We start from the raw sequence: 20,071 nt of genomic DNA on the forward strand, positions 1-20,071 counted from the left end.
GAAAATAAATGTTTGGGCATGTATGTGAGCTTGTTTCCAGAAAGGTTTAACTAGGTAACGCAGACCCACACTAAAGGTGGGCTATGCTATTCCATGGGGTCCAAGAGATGAAGTGAGCTGAACACCAGCTCTCCTCTGTCACACCTTTCCCTGCTCTCATGAACCAAAACTAAGAGCACAGCAAACAACTTCTTCCCTTGGATTGTTCTGTCCAGGATTTGGTTGAAACAATAATTTTAAAAAGGACTAATATAATAACTAAAGGGTAAAAGCAGTAAGTCTATTATCAAGTGAGGAATTATACCTTGCTCACTATCTGATATAAAAATGAAGGATGAACATTAGCAAGATATAAAATACATAACATCATTTCAAGAACTGTTTGGAACACTACACCACCCATTACACCCATTATATATCTTTGCATGTATATACACACAGCATTAATGATGTGGATCCACAGTATGTGGATCACTGAGCAAGTGTCAACAAATTTAAAAGAATTTAACTTTATTCAGAAAAATTCTATGACATTGATGGAGTTAGTTTGGGGGAAAGGGGAAAAAGAAATGTTCATAGTCTTGGAAAGCAACTGTTTTGTTGTTTTAGTTTTGGGGTTGGGTTTTTGGGGATTTGGGGGGACTCGTTTTGGTTTTAGTTTTTGTTATGAATCATGGTTTATATTAGTTTAGTTTTGATTGGTGTGATAAAACACCATGGGCCAAAAGCAATTCAGGGAGAAAAGGGTGTGCTTGGATTATAAGTCCTAATTACAATTCATCAGAAAGAGAAGTCTGGACTCAAGGCAGGAACCTGAAAACAGGAACTGAGGCAAAGTCCAAGGTGGCTGGCTCCCAGAGGCTTGCTCAGCTTGTTTTCTTACATGCCCTAGGCCTACCTGCCCAGGAATGGCACTATCCAAAGGGAGCTGGGTCCTTCCAAAACAATCATTAATCAAGAAAATGTCCCCATGGACATGTCTAAAGGCTAATCTGATTAGGGCATTGTGGGCCATGATAGGCAGCCTATTTTGGTTGAACAAGGCTTGCTCCAGTTACCCAGTAGAAAACTCTACAAGGGACAGAAAAGCGAGCCATGTTCCCAGAGTCAGGTACCTGACACCACAGAGCCCCCAACTCCATAATTCTGTAACTATAAGTCATGCAGACAATGTCCCAAGCTTCTGGCATTCTGGCTAGACTCCACCCCACAGTTACCTGACTATAGCCAGGTATGCTCCTCCCCACAGTTACCTGATAGCCCAGTCCAGTATAAAAGGAGCTGCTTGGCCCCTCCTCACTTTCGCCTTTCTTACTCTCTAGCCCTCCTTCTCTCTCTCCCTTCCCCCATCTCTCCACATGGCCATGGCCGGTGGTCTCCCTCTTTCTACCTTCTCTCTTTCTTTCTGCCTTTCTACAATAAAGCTCTAAAACCACACACTGTCTTTGCTCATCAAGGCCCACCATGCTTGAAAGATGGGATAGGCTTTCCCCTAAAGAGTCACGTATATGCAATAGTGTCTGGTTTGGTGGTTGTATATGGGAGGAGGATCAACAATATGAACTAACCAGTACCCTCCAGAACTGTGTCTCTAGTTGCATATGTAGCAGAGGATGACCTAGTCGGCCATAAATGGGAGTAGAGGACCTTGGTCTTGCGAAGATCATATGCCCCAGTACATGGAAATGCAGGGGCCATGAAGCAAGAGTGGGTGGGTTGGGGAGCAGGGTTGGGGAGGGTATAGGGGACTTTAGGGATAGCATTTGAAATGTAAATGAAAAAAATATCTAATTAAAAAAAAACAGAAAAACAAAGTCTTTCTTATTGAAAATAAATGTTTACACACATACACACACACACAAAGTCGCATCTAACCTCCCACCGAAAGGCCTTCCTGCGCTCCAGCCATAGACCGAACCAAGGAATCTCGCCCACATGGGAACCACACAGCGCCCCCCTCTCCCACTGCCCTCTCCTCCCTTCAGCTCTGAAGCTTACCGAGCCCCCCCCCCCACACACACCAGGGCACCCATTCTGTTCTCAGCTCTTCCGAGGTGTCCAGCGGTGTCTGGGATACCTGAGATTGAGAACCTGGTACCTAAGGACTGCCCCTTGTCCATCCCCCATGGGCTGAGTCAGTAGCTTCCTACAGCCAGACACCCACTCGGGGCCACCTGGAAAGCATGTAGCAGTACTTCGGTGTTTGCCCACCCGGAGCACCGGACCAGATGAGGGTTTTGTCCCACTCCCTCTTTCCCCCATGCCCTCTGCCCCGCAGGGCATCTTCTCATTTGAGGTCTCCTCTTTCCAAATAACTCTAGCTTATGTCAAGTTGACAAAAACCTAACTAGCACATAGTTTAAGAGAGAAATGTAAATTTAAAATTTGAAAGTGAATGATAATGAAAATAAAACATGGAATCATCCTGAAAAGTTGGGGAAAGAAGATCCAAAAATTTCCAAAGGGAAGAAACAAAAAGAAATGCATTTGTCCTTTATACAACCAGAACCTTTATACCTAGCATCATTCTCAAATAAAAGGAAGCAGAGCTCCTACACATGTGGATAATTTCAGATCTGGAGTATCTCTTAGTGCTAAAGGGAAAAATTAATGTTAAAAGACAAACATTATGGGACTGTCTTAGTTAGGGTTTTATTGCTGTAAAAAAAAATAACATCATCATGGCAATTTTTATAAAGGACAGCACTTAACTGGGGCTGGCTTACAGTTCAGAGGTTTAGTCCATTATCATCAAGGCAGGCATGCAGGCAGGCATGAAGCTGAAGAAGGAGCTGAGAGTTCTACATCTTGTTTAGCAGGCAGTAGGAAGAGACAGACACTGGGTCTAGCTTGAGCATTTGAAACCTCAAAGCCCACCCCCAGTGACACACTTCCTCCACAAGGCCACACCTCCTAATAGTACTATTCTCTATGACCCTCATTCAAACCACTATAGGGACAAGAGTATAAGATGAAAGATCTTCTAACAGCCCAATTTAGAATTATCTAAGTCACAATATAGCCCTAGGTTATACCCTAAAATGTCACGTAAATGTCTATGAGTTCATACTGACATAAGAGAGATGAGAGAGAGAGAGAGAGAGAGAGAGAGAGAGAGAGAGAGAGAGAGAGAGAGAGAGACTGCTGTGTAGAAGAAGTTAGTTTAGTAATTTATGTGAATAATCTCCTCAGAGAGGAGCATAACTTCTACCATTGTGTGTAAGCCTGATGAAGGAAAAGTCTCATCAAGACGACATCAGCCTGGAGACCAAGATTTGTTTACACCATTACAGTTGTCATGCAAATAGTAAGCACCCTTGATGGCATGTGGTGAGATCATAACACTGTTTAAAAGATTGTAAGAGAATATCATGAAAAATTTGTGATAGTAAATCTGAAATCTTCCGATTAAATATTGATGAAAGTCAATAAGAAAAGATTTACCTCATAGAAAATGTAATTCTCAAGATAATAGAGATCAATAAACATATAACATTTGATTTACTTGCAGAGAGATGAATAATGCAACCACCACAAGATAATATCATCCTATTCATCAAAATAGCTACAATGAAAACATGGTGAAAATTCAAGTCTGAGCACCCTGATAGCACTCCTAAAAGTATGAAGGGATAGACCACTTAGCAAAAACAGGGCTTTACTAAAAATCTATCTGTTTCCTGTGAACTGTTGGCTTCTCTCTCAAGTTTATATCCTGCTGGAAGAATAATGCACAAGAATGTCCACGACTCCATGGAGTCATGGATTAGGAGCCCAAACATCCACCAACAGCCTAACAGAAGGAGCCACTGGGTGGAATATCGAGTAGCAGGGACAGGAAACAGGCTGCTCTACAACAGATAGAGAAAACATGAGCAAGAGAAACTATATTAAAGAGAAGAATGGTAGTGGTCAGTGGTTGGAGGTGGAGGAGTAGAAAAGACATTGGCAAAGGTAACAGGAGATGTTTAGACAGGAGAAAGACTAGTGAGCTCTGCAGTGACTGTTAAGTCATGATGTATCCTTGGATTTGCTAAGAAAGTTGATCTACAGTGCCATTGAGAAAGAGGAAAAGGCATCTATGTTGATTACGTTAAGTGTAGTAATCACATCGCAATGTATACAACTCTCATTACACTGTATAAGTTATGAGTGTACAATTTAGTCAACTTTTTTCAGTAGAGAAGCAAATAAAGTGGGGTTTAAAAGAAAGCCTATTAGCCATCACGGTGGCACATAACTGTAAACCCCATACTTGGGAGACAGACTACTGGTAGTCAGTGGCTAGCCAGGTTTACATATGAAAACCTTGTAAATAAATAATATACAAATTAGCTTATATCAAGGTGTGCAACCACCAAGTCTAACTACTGTGTTTGGCTTTAGGAGTTACTGAGGAGGTGGAAGGTGGAGGAGGCAATTACCATGGACAGCACAGTAGCCTCTAATCACCAGGGACTTCAGTGGAGCAGTCAGGAGTGGCAGGATTCCTTCTGAGTAGCCAGTTGGTGAAGACTCAGCTTGACTCTTTTCTTTCTATGATCCTTTAGTAATACACTTTGGCTGTGCACATTATACTTTAATTTTTAAGTTTATTAAAAAAAAAAGCTCTAGCTGAATTAATATTTCAATGTAAAAGTCAAACACAGAAGAGGGAACCTGGAAGACTATAAGCCATGTAACTACCCCATAAGAAAGAGTTTAATTATATGTGAACATCCAGAGTCACAATATTAAAAGTAGATATGATTGATTACAGTATGGTCTAACGCTTTCTTATGAACTTTCCTATTAAAATACCTGTATATTGCATGATGTCTCTCATGCAAAAGGCAAAGATCACACGATTCAGACAACAATAAAATCAGAAGCAACAAACACAGGAAGTTTCTAAGATTCTCCAGCAATCAGAAAACTGAAAATAATTACTTTAGACTTCTCATCAGAGTGAAATGTTTAAGTGATTTAAAAAACCTAATGTTGCTGTAGGACGTGAGGGGTATTAATCTGCTTCAGCACAATGGTGATCTCTCTAAGTATACATCCATCACACTGTTTATCTTACCAATCTCCACTATTCAAAGGCCCTCAGTAAAGCTGGAGCAAAACATTAGTGGCACAAATGAAGTGAGATTGTGTTTACATATAGACATTTCAGCTGTGCTGGTGGGAATGTGTGAACATCTATCTATTAAATGGGTACATTCCTTTGTCCCAGCAATTTCACTGACAAGGAGTTATCCTGGAGAGATGAATTATCCTATGTAAGGGAATTCACAGCTGGATTCATTGTGGCAAAGAGCCACAATGGGTCCTGAAAACAAAATTAAAGCACACACATAAAGATAAATACCAAATTGCCCTTAAAAAGAATAATTACTAATATGTTACCTATCTTAGAAAGACTTCTAGGAGATATATTGAAACGCAGAAAAATGTATTTTTCTAAAACACAGAAAAATGTACACATTATCCTTGTATATTTACAGGGCCTCTTCACTCATGAGATGAGCTATACACATGGAACAAATTTAAAATATTGTCATCACTTTACCTCAAGGAAGTAAGAAAGGGAGGCCTGGAGACCCAAAGGAACAAAGGGAAATAACTGCCTCGGGAAAAAGAAAAACAAACAAACAACCTACATCCCATAATGAATGGGAGACAGTCGGTCGTGTTTGCTAAATTATTTATCAGCATAATATTTATCCTCAAAAGTATGCTTGGCCCACTTTAGGCATACCAAATGTTTTTATTTAAGATTTAAATTATATAAAAATTAAGGAAAAGCAGTTAGATAGAGGCTGAGCTGTTCAGAGCCCTTGCTGCTCTTTCAGAGTTCCCAGCACCCAGTTACAGGCTGAGAGCTGCCTGTATCTTCAGGTCCAGGGTATCGAGTTCTCTCTCTTCTGGCCTTCATAGGCACCCGCACATATACACATAAATACAAAACAGTTTTACAATAGAGATGGCTAAATGAAATTCATACAGTTCCAAAGACCACTAGGTGTCAGCAACATCCCCCCAGAATTATAGACTTGTTCTTAACTATGGGAAAGCTGCCACTTTTATCCACAAGCCCGACCAAAGCATGTGTAGCTCATACATTTTCAAAACTATGTCTAGATTATCAGGAGATGAATTAACTCTCTAAAGACAGACTGGAGGTCTTATTAATAGGCAAGGCATCAACATGGCTTTAATACATTCCCCATTTACTGAGATACCTACATTCTTTTATCATTATTTTGCTCATGAAGCAGTCTTGCAGTCTTTTAAAAGGTATCCATGCTTAATATTCAGTAAATCAAGATGCATTTATCTCATATATTGCGTGTAAAATATGGAGACAAATTGAAACAATCACATTTATTGAGTTTTTTTTTTTCATGGCATAAGAGAACACAAAGCCAATCAAATGAAATACAAGAAATAAAGCAATACAAACTCATACACAGCTGCGCATCAGCTATCACCAGACTTACTATCTCAAAGTTAAACAGGGAAGCAAGACAACCACCAAGCAGCTAAAACTGCTGTTACAAGCCTTCCTCAGAAGCTCATATTTTATTCATTACCAAGTCTCTTCATATTACTATGAGAAGAGAGCTAATGAATCTTCAGAGGTTTATCAGTCACCCACTTTGGCCCATTTACTACCTCAAAGATTCGGATTCAGAAGTTCATGGATCCTGGATCTTGTGAATGGGCAGAATGGAGTTGGCGTGTATCACAGAATGTTCACACCCTCAGTGAGGGGGGTAACAACTGTCTGGGGCTTGACCTATTGACTAAAGCCCCTGTACCCATGGGACTTGGGTTTGTCAGAATTTGGCTGAGTCTGGTAGTTGGGTTTCTCAAACAATGATCCACAGTATCAGGTGCAAATACTCCAGAAAATAAGGCAAAAATCTGAATCATTTATGACCCAGACTTGTAGAGTGGCATAACATTACTCCTACCCACTATACCTTTGGTCAAAGCAGTCATGAGCCTCCCCATGTCCAAGAGGATGGAAACAGTATTCTAGCTTTTGATGGCTAGTTGACAGGTCACACTGCGTAAGAATAAATAAGGTGGGTAAGACTGAAAAATCCTTGGAAAATGCAACCTGCCTGATGAACAGAAGGCTGCATCCTTTATAGACAGACCTTATTGCACTCAGTCCTAAGGGTTTCCAAGGCCTCATTTCAGTCTGACACTAGGATAAAGCCTTGGTTTTCATCACTTAACTCAAGTCTACTCCAGCATGCTGACACATTATTTGTAATCCCAGCATTCAGGAGGTAGAGGCAGGAGGATCAACATTTTGTGACCAGCCTGGTCCACACTGGGGCCCAAATAAGTTTGAAGTGTACAGATAAGACCCTGGCCCAAAACTAACTAAATAAGTAAACTGATTAATTAAAATCATTTAGAATAAAAAATAAGTCAGGTCCAGGTGTGTATTGTATTCCATGATGTTACCTCAAGTCCATTTCTTCTGAGGACCTACAAAACAAAGTAGCGGGTTAGCCTCACAACCATTCAAGAGTTCTGCAAAAAGCACAATGTAACTCCTACAGACATTCACATTGTAAAAACAGACACATATGCCCATTCCTGGATTAAACCTTAGTCTACTCCCTGGGCTCTTGGCTCCTCTTACTACTTAAGTTATTGGTTCCAAACCCCCACACCATCCTTCTTGTACCACTTCCATCTGAGCAGAGTGCTCCACCTGTATCATCAGAGGCTTTTTAAAATCAGATTTATGAACTTTGTCACAATTTATTTCAAAGCTTTGTGAATTTCCTGCAGATCGATTATCAGTCCATTCGAAGCTCACACACATGCAGTGCTCTCAAGTCCTGCTTTGTTTTTGCTGTAGTCTATTTCTTAAGAGGTAGGCGGTACCCTTCCGCTCATCAACAAAGAGCTCTATAAGAAAGCCAAGGTGTCTCTCCTCCAAATGAGTCAGAGGCTGAGGCAGAAAGGACTGGAGTTTGAGGTCTGGCAGGGTAACATTGAGAATGAGATACTTTGTCACAAACAAACAAGCAACAATAACAAAAATACTGTGAAAAGCCACCTAAGAGATTTCTAAGGTCTTAAAGTTTGGTAAAACACAGAGAACTCCCATCTTTACTTCAAGATCACTTTCTACCAGCAACATGGAACTCATACATGAAGACTTAGGGTAAATTTTAAAAGCTAGAAATAAAAGTAATTCTACTTTTATCCCAGAAAAATTATGAATCTCAAATCGAAGGCTTTGTAAGTAAATAAACACTAGGCTTCATTTTCTCACCCTGCATTTTAACATAAAAATATACTACTTATAATTCACCACTCAGAAATCACTTTAACCTTGCTGTCTAATTCATTTGTCTACTTTCAGTTTTCCATTTTATGATGGTAGTAATTTTTGCTAAGTTTCTTTCACAACGTACACTCAAGGTACCTACCCTGCTTTTAGCCCTTTCTGACAACCTCCTTGAGACTTGTCAACCCCACCACTACCACCACAAGGCTTTTCAAGTTTCTGCCCACTGTTCAATGAAAACTCAGATCAACATTTCATCGCTGTTACCCAAACCTGCTTAGTTATAATTTCCACATAAAATCTTCTTCCAAAACATAATGGGCAAAAATGATAATAAAATTATGTTTACACCTTCAGCAAAGCAGACATTTAGACAGTGCATAGGCAGTGTGGCTTTTTTTTTTTTTAAGGCTCTGCAATGTCTGAGCCTCATCTAGGGATACCAAAATAGTCATAAGCTCCGTGTGTGTGTGTGTGTGTGTGTGTGTGTGTGTGTGCTAAAGCAGTGCCTTACACACTCCCTCTTCATGTGGAATGTGTTATCTGCAGCCTGACAAACTCAGAACAGTTCAGACATTAATCAAGTTCCCAGTGAACAAGAAAGATGTGCGTACTCTTGTGTGAAGCAGCTCACAAGTCTTACATCATCACTGAAGGCAAAGTGGGACAGGAGATAGTTCTATAATTACTTCTGAAAACTAAAATCCTCCATACCTATTTATCCTGAAAAACTGCCCTAGGAGACAAGAGTTTTACTGTCGATGGGCTTGCAGCACTTAGACCCATTTTTGCTTCCTATCAAATCCACATCAGAATATTGACAAAATCAAAGGTGAATAAACAAAATCCAAACGAAGAACACTGAACAGCAATGGAAATAACAACAGATTCACTGGTGTCTGTTCTGGTTGTTTGATGTGGAGATGCTGCGGGATGACTTGGAGGTAGGGACATTCTCACTGACAGGCAATCAAAAAGCTTCTTCCACCCCATCCGAAGTTTTCTTTTAAAAGTAAAATGAGTTAATGGAGTTAAAAACAGAATTTATCAATATTCTATATGAAAATACATTAGAACAATGGCTCCAGTCCACCATAAATGCCTAACTAACTATATCTCCTTTACTCAGTAAGACAGTGGTTCTCAAATGACCCTTTCAGAGGGTCACCTAAAGCCATCTGACATGTACACTATGATCATGACAGTAGGAAAACTATAGTTTTGTGTGTGTGTGTGTGTGTGTGTGTGTGTGTGTGTGTGTACTGTCTATCAGATTCTCTCTCCCCCTTACCCTGGTCTTGGAATGCCCCTCCTCCAACCACTAAGACCCTGAGTCTGAAATTTTTCACTGTACACCCAAGATAAAATATTTTTCCTCTAAGCTCCTAAACTTTGTCTTCTGTTCCTAGTCTATCTGTCCCGGCAGGTCTCAAGTCAACTACAGATTACTCCAGCAACTCCCAGCTCCAGTTGTTCCATTGGAATCTGCATTTTAGGGAGCTCTTAAGTGACTAGCCCCAGGTGGTCCAGACTCACAGATTGATCCCCAGGTATGGCAGTCTCTAGATAGTCCATCCTTTCGTCTCAGCTCCAAACTCCTTCCATGGGTGTTTTGTTCTCTGTAACTCCTTCCATGGGTGTTTTGTTCCCAATTCTAAGAAGGGGCAAAGTGTCCACACTTGGGTTTTCATTCTTCTTGAGTTTCATGTGTTTTGCAAATTGTATCTTGTATCTTGGGTATTCTAAGTTTCTAGGCTAATTTCCACTTATCAGTGAGTACATATCATGTGAGTTCCTTTGTGATTGGGTTACCTCACTCAGGATGATGCCCTCCAGGTCCATCCATTTGTCTAGGAAATTCATAAATTCATTCTTTTTAATAGCTGAGTAGTAATGAAGGAGATACTTAAAGTCATTCTGTCCTAGAGGAAGACATAATGTAACAGCCTAACAGCAGGGACCTGTTCCTGCAGAAGTATGGTAGCAAAATTAAACTCTTTTTTTTGGTGTTTTGTTTTGTTTTGTTTTGTTTTGTTTTGTTTTGTTTTGTTTTGTTTTGTTTTGAGACAGGGTTTCTCTGTGTAGCACTGGCTATCCCGGACCCCACTCTGTCCACCGGGCTTCCCTCAAACTCACAGAAATCTGCCTGCCTCTGCCTCCAGAGTGCAGAAATTAAAGGCACCTGGATAGACCTGTTTGTGGTCATTGTTTTTGTTTTGTTTGAAAACTACAACCACAGGAAGTACATACATTTGTAATGTGCAAATCTTGTTTCTTACATTTGTCTCAATACTACAGTTTTTCCTCGAATGACCTTCAACATTTGGGTTTAATTTGAGGGTGTATAATTTAATGTTTGGTTTATCTAATGACTCACTTTGTCTGAGAGCACCAGGGGATGAAGAGGAAGCACAAAAGTCAGTTGATGAGAAAAACTGATGGGGAAAAAAATCCAAAGAAGATTAAAATACATGCAACTGAAAGGTCAAGGGAGGGTGTCAAATGCAAATCAACATGTGTGGTTATTTTTTAAGTCTTCCTGAATCTCTCAGTAGCAAATAGATGGCCCTGATTAAACTAAATGGGTCACAAAACACATCAGTTCATGAAAGTGGCAAAAAGACTTGGGGAAGAAAGGGGTGGTGTTGATAAGGATAAGGGGACTACTCAGATGTTTCTGGATGCTTTCCTCCATTAAGCACTTTGATGTGGCACCTGGTGGCACAGGCCTGTAATCTCAGCTATTTGGGAAGCTGAGGCAGGAGGAATATCGGTTCAATATGGGCCTGACAATTTACGGAGACATTGACTCAAAATAAGAAAGAAAAGATCAAGTTCACTATCAGGCTGTACATTTTACATGGGTCGGCCCCCACACAGAGACATTCCTATGTGGCATCTGTGCAAGTAAATCCAAATAGCAATTCTTGCTTAGTGTTGAAAAGTCGAATTTGACATGAATACAAACCTTGTGCTTCAATATTGCTCTTAATACTTAAGACTTCATGTGCTTCATGTGCTTTTAGCTGTGTGGCACTTTGTTGGCCAATAGTTGGCCTCTTTAGTTAATCATTGATAATTTCTCAGCTGAGCTGACCAGCACTGAGTATCCCAGCAAAGCAAAGGTTTGCCAGTAGTGGATCTGGTATCTCGTTAATCACACACCTGTGATTAACTGATTCTTCAGTCCCAGCTAACTAGAAACATTGACTCTTAATTCAAAATAGCAAATGGCCCCCATAGAGTCTTTAAGTTTCCCTCTGAAACTTCACAAACCACTTCTCCATCACCTGGATTTCTCTCAATACTCTTTTCTTCCCAATTACCACAGAAAAGCTCTTTAAGCTTTAAATGCCCAATGGCTTTTCTTGCCCAAAGTTCCAAAATCCTTCCACGATCCTCCTAAACAAAACATACTGTCAGGTCGATAACTTTATTTTTTCCAAAACCTACTTTTATGTTCTTAAATGTTTTAACCTCCTTTCTACCCTACCACCTACCAGAAGTAGTGGGAAAGAAAGGTTATGTGGAAGTAGGCCTGTTTAGAAATGGTTCTTTGGAGCAACTCCCATCTGTGTTATCAGGAAATCAGCACTTTAGTTCACAGGTCTGCACAGCAGCTCGATCTACTCGAAAACATTTCATGGCTACACCAGCAGTCCTCTTCAGTAGTCGGGATAGCAGCAGCAGTGGTGGCATGACCTAGCAGGAACAGCCAGGCCTCAGCTGAATTGGCAAAAGTTAACAGGAGGACCAAGGCCAACAAGAATTCCAGGACTTGTCTGCTGTGCCTCTCTCAGTGAAGCAAAGATCAGCGAAGCCGTGACACCAAGAAGTATGGCATAGGTAGCTCTACCAGCAAGCCCCAGGCTCCTCCAGCAGCCTGTTGAGTCCTATATACACTCCCTCCAAACATCACGTGTCCTCCACAGGTCTTGCTCACAACTTGTCTTGCCTCAGCACGTGAGTCTGACTTAACAAACCTCCATGTGAGGCTCTTTTAGCTAACATCACTTTGCCAATCAGTCTGAATCCGTGGAAGGAGCAAGAAGCCACAGCGCACCACCAGTTTTTTGATGCATTCAAAGAATCCTTCATCATATGTCCTTTCCTTACTTGCTTTAGCAGAACATCTTTTCACCTGTGTCTGCTTCAGCTAAATGCTCCATCACATATCTGCTTTAGCAAAACATCCTTTCACTTGTGTTTGCTTCAGGATGTGTTTGCCCCAGCAAACACCATCCAACACAACTGACTTTCCAAAGAACACTTAAGTTTCCACCTCAGAGGTCTGTCACAATACCTCCCATTCCCCATAGCAGTTTCTGACCTAGTTAATGTTATTGTTGCTGTGATGAAACACTATAGCCAAAAGAACTTGGGGAGGAAAGAATTTATAAGGTTTATACTTCCTCATCCCTATTAATCATCAAAGGAAGTCAAGACAGAAACTCAAACAGGGCAGAAACCTGGAGGCAGTTTTTATGTCTAATGGCTTAAGAGAAACTACACTTCAGTAAGTTTGTCCAATAAATTTTAACTGACTTAGCAATATGCTAGAAATACCCTCAAAAGGTACCTGGATATATAACTGGTCTGTTACAAAATAATGTGTACATTGGAAAATTGACTCTTTAAAAAGAGCCAAAGAGCTAGCTAACCATTTGACCTGAACTCCTACAACCTCAGAAGTTTTATGAAAACCCTGATAGCATTTATAAATTGCCATGCAAGTGAATACACATGTAGTTGTAGAAATAGCTACTTTTACTGAAATCTAATAAATCTGACATTCAGAAATGGTAAAGATGGCCAAACAGCCCAAACTATCCTTGTTTGGTGGTTGGTTGATTGGTTGGTTGGTTTGTCTGTTTGTTTAGACAGGGTTTTTCTATGCAGTTCCTGCTAGCCTGGACCTCACAATAGAGCTGGGTCTAGCCTCAGGTGACTCTCTTTCCTCTGCAATCCCTGTTAAGAGATTGTAGCCACAATACATTATACCTATCTTTACTCAGATTCCCTAGTAAGAATTTTTCTGTTATATGGTATGTTCATTCTGAAGTTTTAGTCTGTTAAAAACAAAGAATCAAAAATTGAAACTCCTTTCAAAATAGCGACTTACTTTTCAAGTGTTCTGTAATTTTTTCATTAGCACGCACTGCTCTTGAGTCCATTGTGTTATGCTTTTCCTGGAATCCTTCAGTTGATAGGTTTTCAAAACTGTTTCCAAAGCAGCCTGTGTTGTTCTCTAAAGGATCAGGTGTTCCCGCAGACATAGATGCTACACATAGCTCCAAATGAGCTGTACTTTGGGAGTTAAGTTTCCCACTAACGATTTCTCTTCTCAGTTTTAACTTTCCAGAGTGTAATTTTTTAGTAGCATGGCATTTCCTTAAGAGGTGCCTAGCGACCTTTCTCCTCTTCATAGGTTTCTTCCTCTGTGGCTTTTGTTTGTTAGTGCTGTAATTAACATTTTCTTTTTTGTGACAATATTTGTCCAACAGTGAACAGATGGTTTGGCTCTGTGGTTTACGCCAGGCTTTCGAACATCCAGTAGCAGTAATTCCATCAGGATGAGCTGAATCCTTAGGATGCACGACAAGACCAGAGGCCACCAGCATAGCTGCTACACTGTCATTCTCAGGAATGACATCCACTTCCAATACTGTTCCAGAACTATACTCCCTAAACTGAAAAACTAATCCTGGCTTGCTTAGGAAATCTTGAAAAAGCTGTCTGACTTCCTCATCCCACAGTTTCCCTATAGCAGGCAAGACACCATAGAGGTGACATAGATAGCTCAGCCTTGGCAAGTTCATCATTTTCTGAGGTACAGATTTAAGATTCATTGCTTCTGAATAAGGTACATGAACAAAAAGTCCATAGTCAATCAAAATGAGCTGTAAAGCTTGATCCAAAACTTGGGAAATTTCTGCTCTGCTCTACTGATCGTCCAGCTCAATTTTGAACAAGCAGCTAGAACCAGGAATCACGAGCTCTGGAGGCAATTCTCACAAAGGCTCTGGTATGTCTGAAAGCAAGGTCAAGAGGCACTTCATTCTATCAAAGAAATCCTCCAATTGCACACAGAAGTCTGAGGGGTCACGGACAGCAGTGGCAATGCCAGAATATCGTTTACCATTTTGGCGTGGTGCCCAAACAAATGTCTGGATTGCACATGATGACAAAAGTGTTTGGGGCTCCAGACCAAAAACAGTAGCTGAAGATGGCTGTTTTCTCTGTTCTTCCACCTGAGATGTAGTTACGTTTAAATACCCACAAAGCAACATGCCATCTACCAAAATGTCCACTTCCCAAGTGTAGGCTAAATACTTCAGAGAAGGGACATTCATTTCCAAGTGAGCAAATAAACACACAGTGAACTCAAGGGTAGAATGTGTCAACCAAATCCATTTACAAGGTACTCCTTGTCTTGGACTACTCATGATCTCACGACTCGGTACTCTGGCATCATTTATGGGCACTACTGCACGCTGTCCGTAATCTACAAAAGCCAGTACTTTCTCATCCATCCACTGCTCCACTGTTTTGGGCTGGTACCACATTAAATTTCTTTTAGATGCCGCTAAGACTTTTAACTCCTTTTCAATATCATCCATTGATAACAAAGAGGAATTTTTATCTTCTGTAGTAATTAATAATGCTAAATCAGATGTTTTCTGATTTTTTGGTAACATCACACGAAATCCCCCAGTCTCCAAAATGTAAATCCTTTCGTTTTTTTCAAGCTTCCCGAGTCTTAACAGTTCAGAAGGAACTTCACCTAGCTGTTGGGAGAATGGGTGAAAGGCCATGGAACCTCCTCCACACGGATCTGCTCTTCCTGTCTCCTCCTTGTTGGCTTCAAGGGTACTAACTCTGTGAGTGATGACCCGAGGCATCTGCAACACTGTCTTCTGTCCTTTAGGATATGGTGACCACCTCAGCAATTTCTTGATGACACATTTATCACCACAAGTTATATTTACTTCCCACTTTTGATCATGTGTCTTCCAAAGTTCACAAAAAACTGGTCCATTGATTACTCCTGAGGGAAAATAATCTGCAATTTTGCTTTTGCATATTTCGATAGGCCCATCCCATCGTATCCTGTGAAGAAAAGAACCAATTGCCAGCTGGGGGATAGTTAAGAGTTCCCTGTTAAGAGAATAAACTTTAGATCCATTTACTATGGCACTATTACCATGATCAAAAACTTCCACTTCAAAGGACCCTTCTTCAGGCAACACATCCTTAGTAACATCTCTGGACATGACATGGTCATTAGCATATTCTACCTGATCTCTCACCGGAGGGCTCAGACAGTTCCAATTTTTCTGGCTATCTGTCTTTTCATTTAAAACATCAGTGAGTCCCATTGCTTTGTTTCCAGTCCTAGTACGTACCATATGAAAATTGGCTTGATTATGGATAGTGGGTACAGACCCCTTAAGCTGGGTACTCAAGTCAACGTGGGGTTGAGAAATTTTTGTGATCAGAGGTCTAATAAGGACTTGAAGGCTTTGAGAAGCTGATTGATTTAAATCTTTGGTAAATAATTTTGATACCCTCTCTCCTGAGTTGGGGCCCATGTCACTGTCTCCAGGAATGTGTGCAGACCCAGAAGCAAATTTTATATTTTTAATTCTATCCTTCGAGGACTTCTCCACTTTGCTTTTTGGCATGGGTTCAACTTTACAACAAACTGATGATTTCAAACTCCTGCTGTATATGCTTTGGGGATGCATCAATCGATCTGTTTTGTTTGCAGAATGTGTTACTAGGCTAGTTTTATTTATTACATTGTGGCAATGGTTGCTTTCTGTGTTTTCTTTTAAAGCAGCAGCAGATACCTGATTTAACCTCTGATTCTTTCCCACACACCAGGCTTGTTTAGAATGTTTTTCTCCATAAACATTAAGTAGCAATTTTATTGTCTGATTTATATGTTGATACCCATCATATAAGTCTATACCAAGCTGCCCATCTGATTCCCTAGACAGTATTACAGCTTTTAATGGTTTCCCTAAGAAATTGTCTTCAAACCATCTATTGATTTCTCCTGGAATATCAGTATCTCTAAGGTCTGACAGAAAACACTGAATCGCTTGCATAGGCGTAAACAGCAGCTCCGGAAACTGGTCAGAAATGGCACACAGCTTATTTTCTTCTACCAATTGCTCATTCCCATAGTCCACAAAATAAACGCAAGTGTCAGATGACGACACTGTTGGCTTCACCAAAGCTCTATATGACAGCCCATCCTCTATGTACTTAGTGATGCACAATCTCATTCTGTTCCAGTCATATCTTGAACACATTTTTAGGTTAGTCATCTCTGTGATTCTTGTCTGCAGCATCTCTAAATCCTTGCTGTTTCTACAAAGCTGGCAATAGAACCTTTTGGGACTATATACATGAGATATATATACATCTTCTTCACTTCCAATCTTTACATCAAAGGAAGAGTAATAGTAACTATAAAGACTAATTGAAAATGGGAGTGGCCTGGATAATACGCTGTGGTGGGTGGAGCCACGGCGAAGGAGAAATTCATTTGCACTGGTAAATGGTGATTGTAAATCTACTAAATTACATAAGCATCTAGGGTGTATGAGAACTAAGGCATACACTATACAGGTAAGTAAGCCTCCACATGAAGATATGAAATTTACAAAGTCTCTGGATGCTTCTGCTGTCCAGTCTAATAATTTATAGGTAATGGGCTCAACTAAATAGTTGAGACAGCATCTGAAAGCCTGGGCTTCTAAGGCAAGAAAATGTGGGTTGATAGCACAAAGGTCTTTAATGAACACTCGCTCTTGATTGCCATAGTCAACAAATATTAATTCAACTTCTTGTTCTGATACTTGAGTTAAGATGGCAGCCCTGTACCACTTCCCGTCTCTGGAATGCTTAGCAACACAAGCTACCTTCCCAGTCTGATATGGCTCTGGGTACATGCTATAATAATCTTGAAGTTGTTCCATCAGTAGCTTTAAGTCTTCTGACTTACACTGAAGCTGACATGAAAAGTCACCAGGGCCATGACAGTAGGAGCAGTTGACTTCAAGAAGCTTTCCTGGTTTGAACACATATTCCTTATAAGATTGTGATGAGTTGGGTTCAAAATCCAAGTTGAAGGAAACTTTTAAATCCAGGAACCTGCCCAAAGATGAGGTTTTTTCTTTCAGCTTATTGGAATGATACTTTTCAGGCTTAGGTCTTTTGATAGGGACAGAGGTCACAACACTGTTCTCATGAAGTGTATTTAGCTTTAACACTACACAGTCTCTTACAGATTTGTGGAAACCTGATGCTACCTCTGTAGGTTCTGCATACCCAGCTTGTAGCATCAGAGAGACAGCATCAGTGTTCTCAGGAGCTTCAACATTCTGAATATTCACCATGTACTTGTTGTCTCTTTTTGCTATAACTTGAAGCAAAATTGCTTTGTTCAAAATGATTTTTTTAAAATAATCTATTGCTGCATTTATCCACACATCTGTCACTGGAGCTATATGTGCCAGGGAACAGTGCATGGCTAAGGGAGGCAACTCACAGAATTCTGGAAGCAAAATTTTTACATCAAAAAATGGTATAGAGTCAGTACTTCCATAGTCCAGGAGGTAGACATTAATCTGATGGCCGTTCACGTCCGTGACGATGGCTCGGTAGAAACATCTATCCTTGCTGTATCTGGCACAACATAGTAATCCAGATCCAGGGTGCCTCAGAGTTACTTCATTATTTTCAGGTGCATTATAAAACTTATTTATAGTTCTCATTAACTCTTGAAATTTTCTCTGGTATTTATTAATGCGTACCCAGAAATTGGATGGGTTCAGTACATTCACTACAAATGCTATGTAGGTAGATCCAGCCTCCATTTTTACAGTTTTAATAGGAAAAGCTGCTTTTAAGTCATCCTTTTCATTAAGTCCACCCACTGACTGCTCAACGTCAGCCACAACACTGTCTGTCCCATAAGTGCCCACATCATTTAAGGCACTGGAAATGTCAGACTCAGATGTGGGACAACGTGTGTCTGTGTCCCATGTCCTCAGCAGACACTTAGAATTAGCTGCAGATTTTTGAGACTGTAAAGTCACATAATACAGACGTTCATCCTCACTGAACCAGTCAATGTAGGCATGCACTACATGTCCCAAAAGGGCTTGCTTAAATATAGTCAGTTGCTGTTTCCTTTCTTCTTGGTCTGGACTGTGTAAATATGTCAGAGAGCATGGAAACGAGAATGACGGTGCAAAGATAAAATCCTGCTTCAGTTTCTTCACGTGGACGGAAGGTACAGACTCACTGCCACCATAATCCATGAACCAAATTTTCACTTGATTATCTGGCAAGACCTGCTGGAGAATTCCTCTTTGCCACCTCCCGTTTGTCCCTTTAGCAACGCACAGGACTCCAAAATTGTCACATGTGGTTTCTTGACTGACTGTGTTGTAATGCAAATTCATACGCTCTGCCAGGTCTTCTAGCTCTGGAATCTGCTTAAGTAATTGACAATAAAATTTACTGGGGCTCAGTGCAGATGACACTTTGATACTGTCCAAACTTCCCACTGGTACAGATGGCTGGAAATTATCTAGGACACATTGAATGTCAAGGAAAGTGCTCTTGCTACTTGATGGCAACTCGAGACTTTTATGTTGCAGTAAGTCTGGCATTGGCTGAGGTATTTCATTTAATATTTCCACAACAAGACGAAATGTATCCCTGTCAATAAATTTCCCTAATTGTAATTCAAGGACCCCAGATATAACTTTGGGTGCCTCAAGAAGAATCATTTGAAGAGGCAAAATAGTTTGCATATTGCCTTTCACCTGCATTCCTACCAGTGACTTGAAATAATTCAAAGCTTTGGGAGACCATTTCTCTCCAACTGGGAGTATGTTGGCAAAAATGCCAAATATGACTCTGGGTGGGAGCTCAAATAACTTTTTGCAAGCAGAGGCTACTCGAGTACTATTGATTGTCAGTTCATCTCCCCGATCAATGAGCAACACCGTATAGACTTCATTCTTCTTTTCCAGGACTCTTCCTCTCTGCCATTCTCCAGTCCCTCTTTCCTCCACCAGGCAAAACTCGTCAATGCCCACATTATTCTTCACTTTGGGGACATACTGTATTTCCCTCTGCAATATGTGATAGTCAAACTGACACTCATTATTATTTTTGCCTTGAAATTTCACAAGAATATCCTTAGGAAGACACTCAATATGCAAAACTGTCAGATCTGCATGTAAAAGTGTTGGCAATAAAGATGTAGAATCCATTTACTACAACAAAAAAGCAAGTAAGTACAAATTAGTTTCTGGATAGATGGCTATCAATATCACATAAACTTCATCATACATAAATTTGGTAAGTAAATATCAAACATCAAGATAATTCTATATCTGTTTTTACATTATTTGGAAGTAGGGGTGAGACATAACTGGAACTCAGAGGACAGCCCATGGGAGTCAGTCTCTCCTGCTACTCTATAGGCTCTGGACATCAAACTAAGGTCATCAGGCTTGATGACATGTATCCTTATTCACTGAGCCATCTCACCAGCCCTCGTGTTTTATTTTGTTTGGTTTTGTTTTGTTTATTATATCAAACATGTTGCAAAAACCTGTATGAGCTAGGCAAAATGTTGATATAAATAAGATGTTGCTGATGTAACGCTGTCCTTTACACATTAGAAAATTTCACTAAAATGACAAGACAGGAATGTGTAGATCATTATTGGAACAC

The 20,071-nt window shown here is 40.4% G+C and overlaps 1 protein-coding gene across 1 annotated transcript in view; it reads right to left on the reverse strand.

Annotated features, from left to right (window-relative positions):
* Window positions 1-2,916: 2,916 nt before the first annotated feature.
* Window positions 2,917-20,071, reverse strand: part of Tdrd15 (tudor domain containing 15) — a 79,455-nt gene continuing 62,300 nt past the window's right edge. The window contains 2 exon segments of the mRNA XM_021178677.2: window positions 2,917-7,491; window positions 13,428-19,608. Coding sequence (XP_021034336.1) covers window positions 7,469-7,491; window positions 13,428-19,605 — 6,201 coding nt within the window. The 5' untranslated portion in view covers window positions 19,606-19,608 and the 3' untranslated portion in view covers window positions 2,917-7,468.

This window comes from Mus caroli, chromosome 12, assembly GCF_900094665.2.
Source record: "Mus caroli chromosome 12, CAROLI_EIJ_v1.1, whole genome shotgun sequence".
In the NCBI taxonomy this organism is placed as follows: domain Eukaryota; kingdom Metazoa; phylum Chordata; class Mammalia; order Rodentia; family Muridae; genus Mus; species Mus caroli.